Genomic DNA, 19,655 nt, shown 5'->3' with positions numbered 1-19,655 from the left:
AAAGTGAATGTAAATACATCACATTTAACTAAACATGTATCTATTCCTTTAAATATATTTTATCTACATGAAAAGTTGACACAAAGTAGTGTTAGTAAACAATTTATAAATTCTAAGTTTAAAATTGATATTTTATTTTCGAATTCCTATGGAAATTTACAGTGAACAATCTACTATAAAACCTTCACTCTTACCACAATAATGCAAATTGTTGGCCTATCAAAAACAGCCTTGTTTTCATTGAAAAATTAGTTAAGTAGGAAGGTAGTTTAGGTATAGTGGTTAAGGACACAGATAACCATAGATTCAAATCCTAGTTATCCTACCTGCTGAATGATCATGAGCAAGTTCCTTAACACTCAAGTCTTAATTTTAAAATGGGGGTGATAATAGTATGTACCTGAAAGGACAGACTGAAGGATTAAACAAAATGATGTATACACGCAATTTCTCAGCATAGGATATGAGTACGGAGTAAGTATTAGCTATCAGTTTCATACCCATTGTTATCAGTTGTAATTCAGAATTAAAGAGGGCCTACTTTTGAATAAAAAAAATAAAGCTTACTTAATGTGCTCTATTAAAAATTTTTATAAAGTCAATAAATTTTTAAAAAAATGAAAAGTTGATCATAATACTTTTGTTAAGATTCTCTTATCAACTAAAGGACTAAATATATTTGCAACCCAACTAGCAGCCTTTAAATAACATACCAATCTTATACATGGGGTAATAAGAAAAGGGAAGTAACATTACTGAACATCTACTAGCTGCCAGACATATCACTAAGCACATCACCTGTATTATCTAAGCACATCAGCTATAATTAATGGCTAACAGGATGTAGGGTATATAGGAAGGAAGGGCAACTAAGCTTGGAATTGAGACTACTAGACCAAAAAGGAGCGGCAATGGAACCAGAGAAACACTAAAGCCAAGAGATCCAAGGATCCGGGCAGAAGAAGCCTTATTTAAAGAAAGGTTGCAGAGAACATTCCAGAATTGCCATTTTCTAGTATACACACACAATGATGATAATAAAAAACAAATATGTATAAAGCATGGGTGTGTTGCTCATTTGGGAAGGGGGTAGTTAGTTCCTTTGGGAACACTGGCTAGTTTGGACATTAAATATCTCAGTGTCCTTCCTGGACACTGGTTCTTGCGAGTTTCAAGATACCTCGAACTCAATTTTTTCAGAAGCTTCTAAACAGAAATCCTCCAGGGACTATTCCAAGGCTTGTACATATAAAGACCATGGGGGGGGGGGGGAAGCAATCATTTGACTATCCCCATGAATGAGTCTAATCTTATCACCAATACAATGTAAATAGTTAGGATACTTCAAATGAAAGGCCTAGGAGCTCCGAAGAATGGCCTTTTCCAAGACACCACAGAACTCACTAAGTCTTATGGTCTGTGAAACACCAACTTTTATTTTATACCAACTTCTAACAAATTAAGGGAGCATATTCCTAGATATCAGATGAAGACTAAGTTACAAATTACGAGTTGATATTAAGAAGATATAAATGGGCCTTTTATTTCCATCTCCATCATTCAACTAAAATATTCCTTTCCCTACCACATAAGAAATGTCAAACAGGATAAAAGTGGTTGTTCAAAACTGCTCTGTTCCATAGGTAGAAGATGTAGCATAGCCTGTCAATGTGGTGAGCTGTCACAAATGTCTAGATTTTTATTAAGAAATTTTTCTAAGGCTGCTACCTCACTGCACTCACTAGTCAAGTCACATGTCTGGGAAACAGCAAAAAGTAAACTAAAAACAAATAACACTACCATTTCCTGATAAAGTACTGGAGAGACAAGGATTCCCCCATCATTTTCAGTGTCTCTCACCTCTTTTAGTAGTTCAGCAATTCTTTCACTGTACGCAACAGCATGTTCATCTAAACTGTGGCATTCAGTGTCATCATTTGGAGTAATGATGTCTGACTCAACCTTCCCCTGCAGGTACTCCACACAACAGGAGTCTTTTTGCACATCTGTATGTATAATAAAACAGGACTTGGCTTCCACATTCTGAGGAATTTCACCTTGGTTGACATCAGCTTTTGGTAAGAGTGCAATTAAAGATGCATCACTGGCCGATGGTGAAGCACTTTGTAATTTTTCATCATATGCCACCAAGTTTGCTGATGAGGTGCTTCCTACAGCTGTAGATCGACCTTCAATGATGTTATCAGAATTTACATGCTTAACCAAAACGTAGTTTAAGGAGTCTACATCTTCTTCAGAGGTTTGTTGCTTTAAGTCTTGTAAAACCAAAGAATCTGAAGTTGATACTCGCGGTAGATAAATGTTTGAAGATTCAACCTTCTCTGTAAGGTCAAGAGCAGGATCAGACTTTATCTTCCCAATGGGAAGAAATGATTCATTGCTTATATCACACCGAAACAAAAGTGATTCTGTTTTGCTATGACCAACAGTCTGGTTGTGAGATTTTTCACTTAAAGAAGTAGATGACTTAAGCTCTGGAATGACAGAAAATGATTCAATGAACATTTCCTGTGGAGAAGAGGATGATTTCAAATTAGGATGTGAGTACGGGGAACTATCAACAACATGTTTTTTATGCAACCATGATTTTGAAGTTGCTGGTTCAAATATCGCAGGAGTAGACTGATAGCGTGGATGACTAAGCTGATCAAATAAAGATTTTTCATCATAATTTGATGGGGAAAGATCTGGGATTTTGGGTTCTCTTTCTTGGCTGGCATTTGTTAAAGGTTTATTGATATCAGTTTGAATTTCATTTATTGTTTTCTCTCTCTTAGAAGGCTCAATAGAGGCAATAACTGCCTCAAAGGCTATACTCTCTATAGCATCAACTACTGCACCAAAAGGAGAAGTTTCCTTTTGGCTTCTTTCCTCTTGAAAAGACAGCTGTTCTGATATCTCACCCAAATTAAATTTAACAGTATGAAGAATACCACCAGAAGCCTCCATCTTAGAAGTATCATGTCTCCTGGAGAGGATAGATGCTTCTGAAACTTTTACAGAATTATCAGGAACTACATTCCCAAAATGCTGTATTTCTGAATATGTGGGATGTATATCTGAAGACACTAAATTATTTCTAGTTTCCTTTTGTTCAAAACGTTGAGATAATTCCTTCTCCAGGACTTCATTTATTTTGTCATCCTCTAGAGAATCCATTTTTTGTTTCACCTCATTCTCAGGTATAGCCTTTAAATCAACATTCTCATAATAATGGCTGTGAGATGTCAAAGGAACCCCTCTTCCTCTTCTTTCCAACAAACAAGGCAAGAAAGAATTTGATACTTTATTATTAAAACAAGAAGCAATTTCATGTGGAAATGAAACATGATCTTTACTTGTTAGACATGTTTCTGGGTGATGTGAAGCACCCTGTTTCCTCCATGGCATATATAAACAAGAGGCATCATAACTGCTCCTTCCCTTGGAAATTTTGTTTTTACCAATTGTGTCAGATGGACCTGAAAAGCAGTCATGGTCCTTACTAGTTAAACATGTTTCTGGCTGCAGAAAAGCTTCCTCTTCCCAACATTGTGCATATGAACAAGAAGCATCAAAACTGTCACTTCCTTTGGTAGATATGTCAGATGAATTTGAAACAGAAACTTGATCTTTGGTTTCTGGTTGCTCTATAACTTCTTTTGCCTTCCATGAGGTATGCGAACAAAGAGTATCACAACTATCAGAGTCTTTGTGGGGGTTTGGTTCATCAGCTTCATGTGATGAAATAGTCTCTTCTTTATTCCCTTGTTCAGGAGGTAAAAAAGAATGCTGCAGCCCTGTATCTGAACTTCCTATAACTGGGTGGTGAGATACACTAAAGCAACTGTTAACTAACTCTGAAACTACTTCTGAGGCTGCCTGGAACAAAGCTTCTTTAACTTCTGATGGCCGAGAAAGCCAGCCAGTGTCTTCAGACCTATCAGGAATTCCCCTGAAAATATACAATTATAAATAAATAAATAACATTTAATTTTAAAATACTAACATGAAAAGATACAAAATGGGTATGTCACTGAAATCAAGGTTATTTGGAAAGTGTGTTTAAAAAGAAAGTTTTCCTAATTTCAAATTCCTTTAAATGGCTAATTACTGTACAAAGCAAACCAGAAGGTGAACTAACACCCTATGGCCCTATTATTCTGGCTTCTCCCAAAATTATAAAGACACAGAATCTGTGTTGCCAAATGAAGGATTCTACCAAATAAATTATTCAAAATACCCTTTCAAACTATCTTTAAAATGTTTAGTTTATAACCTAACATGGTTTTGTATTCATTTAATCTGAATTAATTCTTCACTAGGTAATTTATCACACTCTTAAAAACTAATCAAGTGATATACCCCCAAAATACAACAGTAACTTAATCATTTGTTGAAGATCTAATGCATACAGAAAGTCTGAATCTGCATCTGCATACTTCATAAAAGTGACCATAAAGTAAAATGTAACAAAAGAGGTAAGCTGGAGTTACTTTTTACTTCCTAAACATCTGCAATTTTTAATCCAAGATGTTGTAGAAATTTGTTTGTTTATTTCAGTTCTAAAAGAGGAAACATATTTCTGGGTAATTTCAAAAATGTTTTAACGAATTCCAGACTTGTCTCTCATTATGACTATTCTAAAAGACAATTAACTTCAATTATTTTTAAGTAAACTGGTTCACTTCTACATATACAATACTGTGGTAAATCAACAGATGTCATGTCTCAAATTTGGGCCTTACTTTATTACTTTCAGAGTATATGCTGAGAATATCTAACACTCACCCCAAAGCCCCAGCTTAGCCTGAATCATTAACACTAAGTAACAACTTAGAATAAAAAATGAAAGAGGAAGAAAGGTCACAAGCAAATAAAAAATAAATCATCCTACCTCAGAGGTTCAAAATGTAGGTCACTCTGGTAAGATAAGGAATCAGGCTCATATTCTTGATCGCGTGCCAGATATGTTAGCAAAGGCAAATCAGGAGAAGCAAAGTTTTCTTGTATGACTGCAAAGTTTCAAATATGAAAATGCTTATTCACATAATAAACTAAAAGTTTAAGAAACTAAATATGCTGCCATGTAAAAGTTTTTATTAGCATTAAAATAAAAATATAATAGCAGCAGCAGTAATAATTAATTGAGAGCCTGCCAAAGTCTAGGTACTTAATTTACAATATTACACAACAACCTTAAAGCCTAAGTATTACACCCATTTCCTCATAATGAGGAAAAGGATTTCAAAGCTTTGGAAAAATTAAGTAACTTGTCCAAAATCAAACAGCTATATTAAGTGAGATGTGAACCTGAGGTCTCTAACTTTTATTAGAATGTGCTCTAAACCATTATAAGTTTTCTCTCCATCTTAATAAAAAAATCATACCTCATATTAAAGTGAGGACCACAGACTGCTAAGAATCCCTATGACACTCTCAGCACGGTGAAAGGGTCAAAACTATATTTGAATAATACCAGTATATTATTTGCCTTATTCAGTCTCATCCTCTCAAAAAGGTACAGCGAGTGCTCACTTTGACAGTACATATACTAAAATTGGATTGATAAAGAAAAGATTAGCATGGCCCTTGTGCAATTCATGACATATTCCATATTTTTAATACAAATTTGGGGGAAAAAAGGTATGGTGAAATTTTCCAGAAGCTATATATGTGTGATATGTGTTACTGCAACTGAATGAATGCAGAAGCAAATATGAAAATCTAGCTGTCTTATGTTAAGACAAACATCACAGAGATTTTTTTATAAAGTAAAATAGTGCCACAATTCTTGTTAAATATTCTCTGTTTGGGAAAATAGTTATTTTTCTAGGAAGCTATGTTGTGTTAATATGTAATGGAATTGTTGCCATTTTTTAGTGATTTAATAAATATTTTAAATTTTTCAGTTTTAATTTCTAATATAAGAAATATAATAACCCACATTTAAAAAAAGCTCTTTGGAGACTTGAGTAATTTAAGTGTATAAAGGAGTCCTGTGACCTAAAAGGTTGAGAAAAGCTGTTTGAAAGGGAAAAAATTCTTGTGGATTTCTGAATGTTGACAAATAATTCTTATTACAATGTCCTTACTTACATACAAACTAGGTATAAACTCCTTATTCCTTACAGCACTTATGCAACTATAAAACAAAACAAATTAAATGATAATAGAAACAATACTATAAAGCCAACAACGTTCTAATTAAAATTAATTTAACTTGATGGGTGATGTTTTGCTAAAACCAAATTGCTCTTTCAATATGAATATAATTTATATTGAAAGAATATTGCCTTCTACAGTATACTCTCTTGAGTTTCAAATGCCTATACTATTGAGTACGAAGTGAAAAACTCCACTAGTTCACCACTGTCCCTAGTGAAATTACTAGAAACCTAGGTTAAAGAGCAAATAATTCCCAAGTGTGTGTACGGTGGGAAAGTTATATATCTTACTGGAAACGCTGTTTTCTTACAGCCTACACATGCTTCTTGTTTCCACTCATTTGGACAGCTGTTGATGACCTGCGTTCTTCTTTTTTCAGAAATCTAACTATTCTGACAAGACTTACAGTCATCATCAATGACATCTTCTATTGGTGAGAGCCCCCATAGCTCAATAACAGCATTTATGCATAATAAAACAATAAAGATTAAATTTCCTCAGGGCATCAGATCTACTGATCTTCTCCAATAATTTAAACTGATCACACCATGTTGTCATCTTCCCTTCACGCACCCTTACTGCTCTCACATCCCCCTTGTATCTTCCCTATCATAACTTATCACACTCTTGTTTTAATCTTCTGTTCTACTTCCCACCTAGACTAACAACTATAAGTCTAATTTTTTCATAGCTGTATCCTCAGTGCCTAGCAAAGTACCTGCCATACTTAGTAGACACTCAAAATAAAATCATTTGCTGAATAAATTAACTAAAAATATGACACTGATCGATAACAATAACCTTTATAATCAGGGACCAATTAGTATGGTTCCTATTTGTTCCAGTCTTAGAGACTCAGTCTAAAAGCTTCAAAACAGAAGTCTTGTGCACTCTAAGAAGCATGAAGATTTTAAATCAAATCCCCAAATACACAAGGTCTATTGCTACAAGGAGCCCCTCAGGGAAGTACTGCAGATGTTCTGTTTCCAATGAATTATAAGCTTAGTATTCAAGGATCCTGAGAGTTTCTTCCTTAAAAAGTAAAATTAAAGTCATTCCTAACCACGTTCCAGAGCCTACATAATTCAGGCTACTTGATGATTTAGACATAACTAAGGAACAATATGTAATAAGCAAATCAGCATCTCCTTAGATATTTAAGAATATGTCAGGATGGAGTTGGGAAAGCTAAGCCAAATAAATGGGAAAATCTAAACAGCAGGCCAAAAATTAAAAAGCGAATAATTCCCAAGTGTGTGCAAGGTGGGAAAGTTATATATCTTACTGGAAACACTGTCTTCTTGCAGCCTACACATGCTTCTTGTTTCCATTCATTTGGACAGCTGTTGATGACCTGCATTCTTCTTTTTTCAGAAATCTAACTATTCTGACAAGACTTACAGTCATCATCAATGACATCTTCTATTGGTGAGAGCCCCTATAGCTCATTAACAGTATTTATGCATAATAAAAATATAAAGATTAAATTTCCTCAGGGCATCAGATCGAGTGATCTGCTCCAATAATTAAAACTGTTCTACTTTATTATAATTGAGGAGTAGTAGTTATGTAACTTGACATTAAAAAATATTTTAGAGTTCCTCCGGCGCTCTCTGCCGCCATCTAGCCCTCCTCTTCCCCCTTCTCTGCCGGCACTCCTGCCGCCATCTAGCCCTCCTCTTCCTCTTCCTCCGCCAGCGCTCCAGCCGCCATCTAGCCCTCCTCTTCCCCCTTCTCTGCCGGCGCTCCCGCCGCCATCTTGCCCTTCCCTTGCTCCTCCTACTTCAGTGGCTCTACAACCACCACCGTGCCCTCTTCCGCCTTCACCGGCTCCTCCGCCAACGTCCTCAACAGCCTTGCTATCCTCACCTTTCCTCCTCCAGAACAGCTACTAGCGGAGTAGAAATGATACAGAACAGCTGCCGGAGCCACGACAGAGATCAAGAAGACAGCGTACCCCATCCTGGAACGGCTGACTGGCAGGGAGAACCCGCTGCGGTGAGATCGCTGAGGGGCGCGGGCTTCCCCGGGCGGGGCGGCAAGCGGCCGGAGTCCCTCCCCTCCTCCTTCCCGGGCCAGCTGGCAGAATTGGGCAGGCGGTCCCCTCAAGCCGTGGCAGCTGGCATCCCCACCACGCGCGGCCCCCCAGACCAACTGAGAGAATTAGATCGGAAATACCCAGGTCGCAGAGAACGGTGACCGGGGGGGTCCCTTCCAAAATCGTGACTCCCCGGTCCGGCTGGGAACGGTGCACTCTCCCGGGCCGTGGCGGCTGGCGCCCTCCCGCCACGCTTGGCGCCCCGGGCCGACTAGGAAATTCAGACGGGCGCTCTCCCGGGCTGCGGTGGCCAGCGACCCTCCCTGCGTTCAGACACCAGAGCCGGCTGGCACTCTTCCAAGCCGCTTCGGCTGGAGAACCTCCCCCACGGTGAGAGGTTTCCAAAGTTAAAGGACCCACAGCACCTTTTACTGGTGGAACCCACAGACAAATGTGTACCACGAGCGCCACCTACTGGGCAGGAAAAGAAAAACAGAACCCAGAGATTTCACAGAAAAATCTTTCAATCTATTGGGTCCAACACTCAGGGAAATCTGACTAAATGCCCAGACGCCAACAGAAGATAACGGATCACGCTCAGAAAATTGAAAATATGGACCAGTCAAAGGAACAAACCAATGGTTCAAATGAGATACAAGAGCTGAGACAACTAATGCTGAATATACGAACAGAAATGGAAAACCTCTTCAAAAACGAAATCGATATGTTGAGGGAGGACATGAAGAAGACATGGGCTGAACAAAAAGAAGAAATAGAAAAACTGAAAAAACAAATCACAGACCTTATGGAAGTGAAGGATAAAGTAGAAAAGATGGAAAAAACAATGGATATCCACAAGGATAGATTTAAAGAGACAGAAGATAGAATTAGTGATGTGGAGGATGGAACATCTGAATTCCAAAAAGAAACAGAAACTATCGGGAAAAGAATGGAAAAATTTGAACAGGTCATCAGGGAACTCAAGGACAATATGAACCGCGCAAATATACAAGTTCTGGGTGTCCCAAGTAGGAGAAGAGAAGGGAAAAGGAGGAAAAAAACTAATGGAAGAAATTATCATTGAAAATTTCCCAACTCTTATGAAAGACCTAAAATTACAGATCCAAGAAGTGCAGTGCACCCCAAAGAGATTAGTCCCAGATAGGCGTTCTCCAAGAAACTTACTAGTTAGAATGTCAGAGGTCAAAGAGAAAGAGAGGATCTTGAAAGCAGCAAGAGAAAAACAGTCCATCACATACAAGGGAAACCCAAAGGACTATGTGTAGATTTCTCAGCAGAAACCATGGAAGCTAGAAGACAGTGGGATGATATATTTAAATTAATAAAAGAGAAAAACTGCCAACCAAGACTCCTATATCCAGCAAAATTATCCTTCAGAAATGAGGGAGAAATTAAAACATTCTCAGACAAAAAGTCACTGAGAGAATTTGTGACCAAGAGACCAGCTCTGCAAGAAATACTAAAGGGAGCACTAGAGTCAGATACGAAAAGACAGAAGAGAGAGGTATGGAGAAGAGTGTAGAAAGAAGGAAAGTCAGATATGATATACATAATACAAAAGGCAAAATGGTAGAGGAAAATATTATCCAAACAGTAATAACAATAAATGCTAATGGACTGAATTCCTCAATCAAAAGACATAGACTGGCAGAATGGATTAAAAAACAGGATCCTTCTATATGCTGTCTACAGGAAACACATCTTAGACCCAAAGATAAACATAGGTTGAAAGTGAAAGGTTGGGAAAAGATATTTCATTCAAATAACAACCAGAAAAGAGCAGGAGCGGCTATACTAATATCCAACAAATTAGACTTCAAATGTAAAACAGTTAAAAGAGACAAAGAAGGACACTATCTACTAATAAAAGGAACAATTAAACAAGAAGACATAACAATCATAAATGTTTACGCACCGAACCAGAATGCCCCAAAATACGTGAGGAATACACTGCAAACACTGAAAAGGGAAATAGACACAAATACCATAATAGTTGGAGACTTCAATTCCCCACTCTCATCAATGGACAGAACATCTAGACAGAGGATCAATAAAGAAATAGAGAATCTGAATATTACTATAAATGAGCTAGACTTAACAGACATTTATAGGACATTACATCCCACAACAGCAGATACACCTTTTTCTCAAGTGCTCATGGATCATTCTCAAAGATAGACCATATGCTGGGTCACAAAGCAAGTCTTAACAAATTTAAAAAGATTGAAATCATACACAACACTTTCTCGGATCATAAAGGAATGAAGTTGGAAATCAATAATAGGCGGAGTGCCAGAAAATTCACAAATACGTGGAGGCTCAACAACACACTCTTAAACAACGAGTGGGTCAAAGAAGAAATTGCAAGAGAAATTAGTAAATAACTCGAGGCGAATGAAAATAAAAACACAACATATCAAAACTTATGGGACGCAGCAAAGGCAGTGCTAAGAGGGAAATTCATTGCCCTAAACGCCTATATCAGAAAAGAAGAAAAGGCACAAATGCAGGAATTAACGGTCCACTTGGAAGAACTGGAGAAAGAACAGCAAACTAATCCCAAAGCAAGCAAAAGGAAAGAAATAAAAAAGATTAGAGCAGAAATAAATGAAATTGAAAACATGAAAACAATAGAGAAAATCAATAAGACCAGAAGTTGGTTCTATGAGAAAATCAATAAGATTGATGGGCCCTTAGCAAGATTGACAAAAAGAAGAAGAGAGAGGATGCAAATAAATAAGATCAGAAATGGAAGAGAAGACATAACTACTGACCTCACAGAAATAAAGGAGGTAATAACAGGATACTATGAACAACTTTACGCTAATAAATACAACAATTTAGATGACATGGACGGGTTCCTGGAAAGACATGAACAACCAACTTTGACTCAAGAAGAAATAGATAACCTCAACAAACCAATCACAAGTAAAGAAACTGAATCAGTCATTCAAAAGCTTCCTAAAAAGAAAAGTCCAGGACCAGATGGCTTCACATGTGAATTCTATCAAACATTCCAGAAAGAATTAGTACCAACTCTCCTCAAACTCTTCAAAAAAATCGAAGCGGAGGGAAAACTACCTAATTCATTCTATGAAGCCAACATCACCCTCATACCAAAACCAGGCAAAGATATTACAAAAAAAGAAAACTACAGACCAATCTCTCTAATGAATACAGATGCAAAAATCCTCAATAAAATTCTAGCAAATCGTATCCAACAGCACATTAAAAGAATTATACATCATGTCCAAGTAGGATTCATCCCAGGTATGCAAGGATGGTTCAACATAAGAAAATCCATTAATGTACTACACCATATCAACAAATCAAAGCAGAAAAATCACATGATCATCTCAATTGATGCAGAGAAGGCATTCGACAAGATTCAACATCCTTTCCTGTTGAAAACACTTCAAAAGATAGGAATACAAGGGAACTTCCTTAAAATGATAGAGGGAATATATGAAAAACCCACAGCTAATATCATCCTCAATGGGGAAAAATTGAAAACTTTCCCCCTAAGATCAGGAACAAGACAAGGATGTCCACTATCACCACTATTATTCAACATTGTGTTGGAGGTTCTAGCCAGAGCAATTAGACAAGAAAAAGAAATACAAGGCATCAAAATTGGAAAGGAAGAAGTAAAACTATCACTGTTTGCAGACGATATGATAATATATGTCGAAAACCTGGAAAAATCCACAACAAAACTACTAGAGCTAATAAATGAGTACAGCAAAGTAGCAGGTTACAAGATCAACATTCAAAAATCTGTAGCATTTCTATACACTAGTAATGAACAAGCTGAGGGGGAAATCAAGAAACGAATCCCATGTACAATTGCAACTAAAAGAATAAAATACCTAGGAATAAATTTAACTAAAGAGACAAAAAACCTATATAAAGAAAACTACAAAAAACTGTTAAAAGAAATCACAGAAGACCTAAATAGATGGAAGGGCATACCGTGTTCATGGATTGGAAGACTAAATATAGGTAAGATGTCAATCCTACCTAAATTGATTTACAGATTCAATGCAATACCAATCAAAATTTCAACAACATATTTTTCAGAAATAGAAAAACCAATAAGCAAATTTATCTGGAAGGGCAGGGTGTCCCGAATTGCTAAAAACATCTTGAGGAAAAAAAACGACGCTGGAGGTCTCGCACTGTCTGACTTTAAGGCATATTATGAAGCCACAGTGGTCAAAACAGCATGGTATTGGCATAAAGATAGATATATCGACCAATGGAATCGAATAGAGTGCTCAGATATAGACCCTCTCATCTATGGACATTTGATCTTTGATAAGGCAGTCAAGCCAACTCACCTGGGACAGAACACTCTCTTCAATAAATGGTGCCTAGAGAACTGGATATCCATATGCAAAAGAATGAAAGAAGACCCATATCTCACACCCTATACAAAAGTTAACTCAAAATGGATCAAAGATCTAAACATTAGGTCTAAGACCATAAAACAGTTAGAGGAAAATGTTGGGAGATATCTTATGGATCTTACAACTGGAGGCGGTTTTATGGACCTTAAACCTAAAGCAAGAGCACTGAAGAAGGAAATAAATAAATGGGAGCTCCTCAAAATTAAACACTTTTGTGCATCAAAGAACTTCATCAAGAAAGTAGAAAGACAGCCTACACAATGGGAGACAATATTTGGAAACGACATATCAGATAAAGGTCTAGTATCCGGAATTTATAAAGAGATTGTTCAACTCAACGAAAAAAAGACAGCCAACCCAATTACAAAATGGGAAAAAGAGTTGAACAGACACCTCTCAGAAGAGGAAAAATACAAATGGCCAAAAGGCACATGAAGAGATGCTCAATATCCCTGGCCCTTAGAGAAATGCAAATCAAAACCACAATGAGATATCATCTCACACCCACCAGAATGGCCATTATCAACAAAACAGAAAATGACAAGTGCTGGAGAGGATGCGGAGAAAGAGGCACACTTATCCACTGTTGGTGGGAATGTCAAATGGTGCAACCACTGTGGAAGGCAGTTTGGCGGTTCCTCAAAAAGCTGAATATAGAATTGCCATACGACCCAGCAATACCATTGCTGGGTATCTACTCAAAGGAATTAAGGGCAAAGACACAAACGGACATTTGCACACCAATGTTTATAGCAGCGTTATTTACAATTGCAAAGAGATGGAAACAGCCAAGATGTCCATCAACAGACGAGTGGCTAAACAAACTGTGGTATATACATACGATGGAATATTATGCAGCTTTAAGACAGGATAAACTTATGAAACATGTAATAACATGGATGGACCTAGAGAACATTATGCTGAGTGAGTCTAGCCAAAAACTAAAGGACAAATACTGTATGGTCCCACTGATGTGAACCGACATTCGAGAATAAACTTGGAATATGTCATTGGTAACAGAGTCCAGCAGGAGTTAGAAACAGGGTAAGATAATGGGTAATTGGAGCTGAAGGGACACAGACTGTGCAACAGGACTAGATACAAAAACTCAAAAATGGACAGCACAATAATACCTAAGTGTAAAGTAATCATGTTAAAACACTGAATGAAGCTGCATCTGAGCTATAGGTTTTTTTTGTTTTGTTTTGTTTTGTTTTACTATTATTATTACTTTTATTTCTTTTCTCTATATTAACATTCTATATCTTTTTCTGTTGTGTTGCTAGTTCCTCTAAACCTGTGCAAATGTACTAAGAAACTATGATCATGCATCTATGTGATGATGTTAAGAATTACTGATTGCATATGTAGAATGGTATGATTTCTAAATGTTGGGTTAATTTCTTTTTTTTCCGTTAATTAATACAAAAAAAAAAAGAAAAAAAGTAATAGGGGGAACAAATGTTAAAATAACTTTGGTAGATTGAAATGCTAGTCATCAATGAAAGAGAAGGGTTAGGGGTATGGTATGTATGAATTTTTTTTTCTGTTTTCTTTGTATTTCTGTTTCTAAATTGATGTAGATGTTCTAAGAACTGATCATGGTGATGAACATACAACTATGTGATAAAAAAAGAATGTTCATATTGTATGTTGATTTATTTTATTTATAAAAATTTAAAAAATAAATCATAGGGGTAACAAAAAATAAATAAATAAATAAAATCTAATTTTAACTTCTAGACAAGAGGTTGGCACACTTTTTCTGTAAAGAGCCAGAAAGTTAATGTTTTAGGCTTTGTTGGTCACATATGGTCTTTGCCACACGCACTTCTTTATTTTTCTCCTGTTTTTATGATCCTTTAAAAATGTAAAAAACATAATTAGCTCATGGGGAATACACAAACAGGCCTTGAGCTACATCTAACTGTGGGCTATAATTTGCAGACTTCTGTATTAGACCACTATAACATTCATCCCAGCAAATTAATTATTTTGTTTACTGGATTATCTTATCAAAAAAGGAACTAGAATTCATCAACACATCCCCATATACAATAGGCACTAAGATATATGTTAAATAAATTAATAGAAAGTAAGTTGCTTCCTTATTAGCATGACAACCCTTTCAATTATTTAATAAGAAAGCCTTCTCAAAGGATGTATTTTCACTCTTTCATCTACTATCATAGTTATCTACTCTCACAAAAGTACTCTAATTTCGTAAATATCTTTCCTAAAATGTGGACCTAAAATTGACTTTAATGCACTACATCACAGAACGGATTGGCCCTCAAATCTTGACTTAGACAGCATTAACTTGTTTGGAAAAACTTGTTGAATAATTCTTATTCAAACTTCTTTACAAAACTCTGACAAAAACAATCTTCAAGATTTAATCCTGTTTTCCTGGATTTTAAATATCGAATCAGAACTTCCCTGACTTTAAAGTACTCCTATTAAACCAATCAGTGATGTGGTTATTAAGGATATTAGATACTAAGATGATAGGATTCAAAGCTAAAATTTTATCTTTCTTTAAAAACGAAATAATTTGGTATTTGTTTCTGAACTCTAGTTTTAGTTGTTCTTACTACCTTTAAAAAAAAAGACATGACCCAAAAATTACTATTCTCAAGATAATTTTAAATTTAACTTACAAAAAGGATCTCTTCAAATCTATAAAAGATGTTTCTCTATATAAATCATTGAAAAACAATATTAATTAGATATTTTAACCAAAAGTAGAAGTTTTAGTAACTCAGGAAATAATCAAGGTAAAAGATAGCTATGTACAATCTAGTGTAACTTTTAAAAAACAAACATTTAATCGGAAAACTGATAAACACATATTACATTTAATATGCATTACCCACAATGAAATCTGGCTAGTTTCTGCTGTCAAGATAGCAGTTCAACACATACATTTCTAACACTGATTAAGAAACCTAAAATGAATAGTAATTAAACTGATGTAATATACACACACATAATTTTATAGAGAAAAAAAATGTGGCCATTGCATTATTTCAATTTTTGAGAAGAAATTTGAAGAAAACAAGGAAGGCAAAAATATTTTTCTGAATTATGATTTATACTTGAAAAAAGTCTAAATCACTATATTGGTTAAGTATTCTTTTGTATCTTCAATAATCTATAGTGTACAATTTATTTATTCTATAATTTATTCTAAAATGATAACTCCTACCTTGATGATTTGAAAGGTACTTAAAGTATCTTGCATAAAGAGCTAAAAAATCAATTCGATAGCAGAGGAAAGCAGTATGCTCTAACTCAGACCAGTTACTTAAGCCTCTCTAAATTAACGTTTTGGTCTAAAAGCTGAAGATAACAACATATGCTTAATTCTAAGAATCAAATGAGGTAAAAAAAATAATAATTTGTTTTTGTTTGTTTGACAGGGATCATGGAATCCCTGTTGCTGAGACAACTGGTCAAAGAATAACATGTAATTCACCCCAAGAGAAACTCCAACCAGAGAGGAAGCTGTCACCTTTTACAGCCTTCTGTGAGAAAGAGGACATGATAAAATGAGGGGCACTGCACATTTAATATAACTATACCAGCTGGCCAATATGAAGAACCAGAAGTAATTTACAATCTTTGAGTTTGGCTCTACAGAGCTCCTCAGCTCAATAAAGGACTCAGTTATAATACTAACAGTCCACCAAACAGTATTTTACAAATGTGAGGTATTAACATTATAAAATATAAAATATAAAAACAAAGAGGCATTACCTAGCAATGGCGAATATAAGAAATCTCTGCTGTGTTCCTTTACTTGATTTTCTGATTGGCTCAATGTACCTTCCTCCACAGAGGGGAAGTCGGTCACTTCTGTCCCTTCATCTCTCAGATTAAACCTGGTATGAGTTGTAACCAAGGTTTGGGAAGAGTTCGGTTCTTGAGGAAGACAATGCCAAGATTCTGTTCTCTGAAACAGTAATTTTCAAGAAAAACATGTTATCATTAACTGAGTTACAATACATATTAACATTTAAATTAAAATGTCCACTCAAGCAACATTTAACTTTCAATTTAATCACATTTTCATCTGTAGAGAGCCGCTTTCCGGGTTTGGCCTAGTGGACACGCTGCAGCCTGCTCTAGAGTTCCCCCCGCCCATCGAGTGAGCTAAGATGGCGCTCACATCCTGCTTTTGCAAATGACGCACACGCCCACCAACCCTATCTTCCAATCACCTCTGTATACGTGGCACTAACCTATTGGGTTTGGGCACAGTATATAAGAGGTTACCCGGACGGGGTGGGCGGAGACGACCCACAGGGAGCCGTGCCTGACGGCCGCATAGAGGTTGTTCCCCCGCGGGAAATTTCGCCCGCGCGGAACCTGTAACAGAGAATGCAAGCTTAACTCCAGTAAAGGTCTGTGCTTACAACTGCTACGTGTCTTGGATCTGTGTTTCTCACCAGCGCGGATTTGTCTGCGTCTGTCTCTCTCTCCCTCCTGTTCCCTCCGCCGGCCGGGGACCAGAAGCTGAGCGAGAAGTCGCGGACAAGTGGTGGCCCGTACGGGGACCCTTCTGCTGCCTTTTCTCGAGCTGGTGAGGACGCGCATCCTGAGCTCGCAGCGGACTTCCCGCGTTTGATCACCGCGAGAAGGTGAGTGCTTCTTATTACGTGAGAGTTAAGGGCTGTGGGCGTTCAGGTAGCCCCAGTGACTCGGAAGAGCTCTCCGAGTGATTAAAGACAGTGCCGACTGCAAGCATGGGGCAGTCAGGAAGTTCACCTTTGTTAGCTCCCTTAAAGACCCTTTTAGCGGACGGCTCCTGTGAAAGTGAGCCGCCCACTTGCAAGCCGCCAGAGTCAGACGTTAGTTCAGACAGCTCTGACTCGGAGTCAGATAGTAATGAGACCGAGGGTGCAGACGCGCCTCCGCTGATCGATTGGGGGAGGCCCCCTGTCTCACCCACGCAGCCTTCCGCTCCGCCAGCGCCTGCTGCAGGGGCGCGGCGGCTTCCGGTGAATGGTTTTGGTGATCTCGCCAAAAACCCTCACCACGGGCTCCCTCTGGTGGCCGAATCAGGTAATTACAGTGGCCCTCCTTTGCGAGACCCGGAACCCCTTACAGGCTGGTCGGGGGAGGGGCAGTTACAGCCGTACCCCCCGCCTGCGTACGCGAGCCCTCGAGACCTTACGTCACCAAGTGATGGAGGGAGACATTTCTGGAAATGGAACCCCTTTTCAGCCTTTAGACCTTTCGGTATGATGGGTGGTTGCCAGCCGCTTAAGCCAGAACCAGTCTCAGAGATGTACCCGGTTATTATCAATCCCCAAGGTAATAACCAGTATGAGCCATATGATTACAAAATTTTAAAGGAATTGAGGCAGGCTGTCCATCAGTATGGCCCCAATGCCCCTTATACCCTGAACATGATTGAAAACCTCTCCGCCCTGAATCATACACCCGCAGATATTTTTCAGCTGGCCCGTGCTTGTTTACCACAGGGCCGGTATATAGATTGGAAAGCATGGTTTGAGGAGCTAGCTGAGGAACAAGCCGCAAAAAACGCAGCGGGGAGACATGGCGGGTGGAATGCAGATATGCTATTGGGGAAAGGTGCCCACTCCCAGAATCAAACAGGGTTCCCTCAAGAAGTCTACGCCCAGATTTTCCGCTGTTTCGTAGGAGCCTGGAAAAAGCTGACAGGTGAGGGAGAGGCTCAAGCCTCACTCAGCAACATACATCAGGGCCCCACAGAACCCTTCGTGGATTTTGTAGCCAAAATGCAAACTGCGGCTGAGAGAATTTTCTCAGATCCAGGAGTGGCAGAGACTGTAGTTAAACAAATGATATTTGAGCAGTGCAACAAGGAATGTAAAGTTATCCTAGCACAAAACAGAGGGAAAAGCTTGACAGAATGGGTTCGGCTCTGCAGGGATGCTGGTAGCCCGTTAACTAATGCAGGTCTAGCTGCCATGCTACCCAGCTCCTTACAAGTAGCTGCAAAGAAATCCAAAGACCTAGGAACAAAGCCAAGAGGATGTTATCATTGTGGCCAGTTGGGACACATTAAGAGAAACTGTCCCAATAAAGGCCAACCACCTGCCACTCAACAGTTTGGTAGACCATATGCGGCAACCAGGCTATGTGGCCGTTGCCACAAGGGACCCCATCGCGCAGAAGACTGTAGGTCAGCCTTCAATGCGCAGGGTGTGCACCTTTCTGGCCGTCCTGAACAGGACCCAAAAAACGGGCAGAGGGGGTCCACCCTTTCGGTGGACCCCCCTGCATGCCATCCGGCGACACAACACCCGTCCAAATTCGCGCATCCCCTGGATCAGCAGGACTGGACCTCTGTGCCACCTCCAGGCTTGTACTGACCCCCTCCATGGGTGTCCAGTTGATAGGGACCTCCTTTAAAGGGCCCTTACCAACGAAGACTGTTGGGCTTATAATAGGGAGGGCATCCACAGCCCTGAAAGGACTAACAGTCATACCAGGCGTTGTAGATTCAGATTTCACAGGTTACGCCCAAGTTATGGTACAATCTCAGCAAGGTACTCTGGTCATTGCAAAAGGTGATAAGCTGGCACAGCTCTTGCTCTTACCCAGCTTACATACATTCTTTCCGAGTAGACCCAGACAGAGAAGAGATAAGGGATTTGGGTCTTCTGGAGAAGTTTTTGAGGGCCTCCATATGTCTCTGGAGTCTCGACCCATGCTGACTATTAAGGTACAAGGCAGATCCTTCCTGGGCCTGCTAGATACCGGGGCCGATCGATCAATTATAAGACAACAAGACTGGCCCTCCACCTGGCCGACGTGCAAGGCGGAGGACACCATTAGAGGAATAGGCCAGGTCTCAGCACCCATGCTGAGTGCCACTGCCCTCCACTGGGCAGATGAAGAAGGACATCAAGGCAGTTTTCAACCTTATGTACTACCCTTGCCTGTGTCCTTATGGGGAAGAGACATTCTAGCCCAGATGGATGTTACATTGACCAGTAACTGCTCTCCGGCCTCTAAGCATCTCT

At 38.6% G+C, this 19,655-nt stretch overlaps 1 protein-coding gene and 1 pseudogene across 8 annotated transcripts in view; one reads left to right on the top strand and one right to left on the bottom strand.

Moving 5' to 3' along the window:
- ALMS1 (ALMS1 centrosome and basal body associated protein) overlaps window positions 1-19,655 on the bottom strand; it is a 308,517-nt gene that overhangs the window by 228,643 nt on the left and 60,219 nt on the right. For all 8 annotated transcript variants that reach the window (XR_013164375.1, XR_013164376.1, XM_077134572.1 and 5 more), the window contains exons 3-5: window positions 16,396-16,591; window positions 4,898-5,015; window positions 1,861-3,955 (exon numbers count right to left, since the gene is read on the bottom strand). Coding sequence is in view for 6 of the 8 variants with exons in the window: in XM_077134572.1 (XP_076990687.1) it covers window positions 1,861-3,955; window positions 4,898-5,015; window positions 16,396-16,591 (2,409 nt within the window). In the remaining 2 variants the exon portion in view is untranslated. The remainder of the gene's footprint in view (window positions 1-1,860; window positions 3,956-4,897; window positions 5,016-16,395; window positions 16,592-19,655) is intronic.
- On the top strand, window positions 5,531-5,623 carry LOC143661803 (U6 spliceosomal RNA; annotated as a pseudogene).

This window comes from Tamandua tetradactyla, chromosome 17 (genome assembly GCF_023851605.1).
Source record: "Tamandua tetradactyla isolate mTamTet1 chromosome 17, mTamTet1.pri, whole genome shotgun sequence".
Classification (NCBI taxonomy): domain Eukaryota; kingdom Metazoa; phylum Chordata; class Mammalia; order Pilosa; family Myrmecophagidae; genus Tamandua; species Tamandua tetradactyla.
The sequence above is the reverse complement of the archived record's forward strand: the minus strand, read 5'-3'. Positions and strand labels throughout refer to the sequence as shown.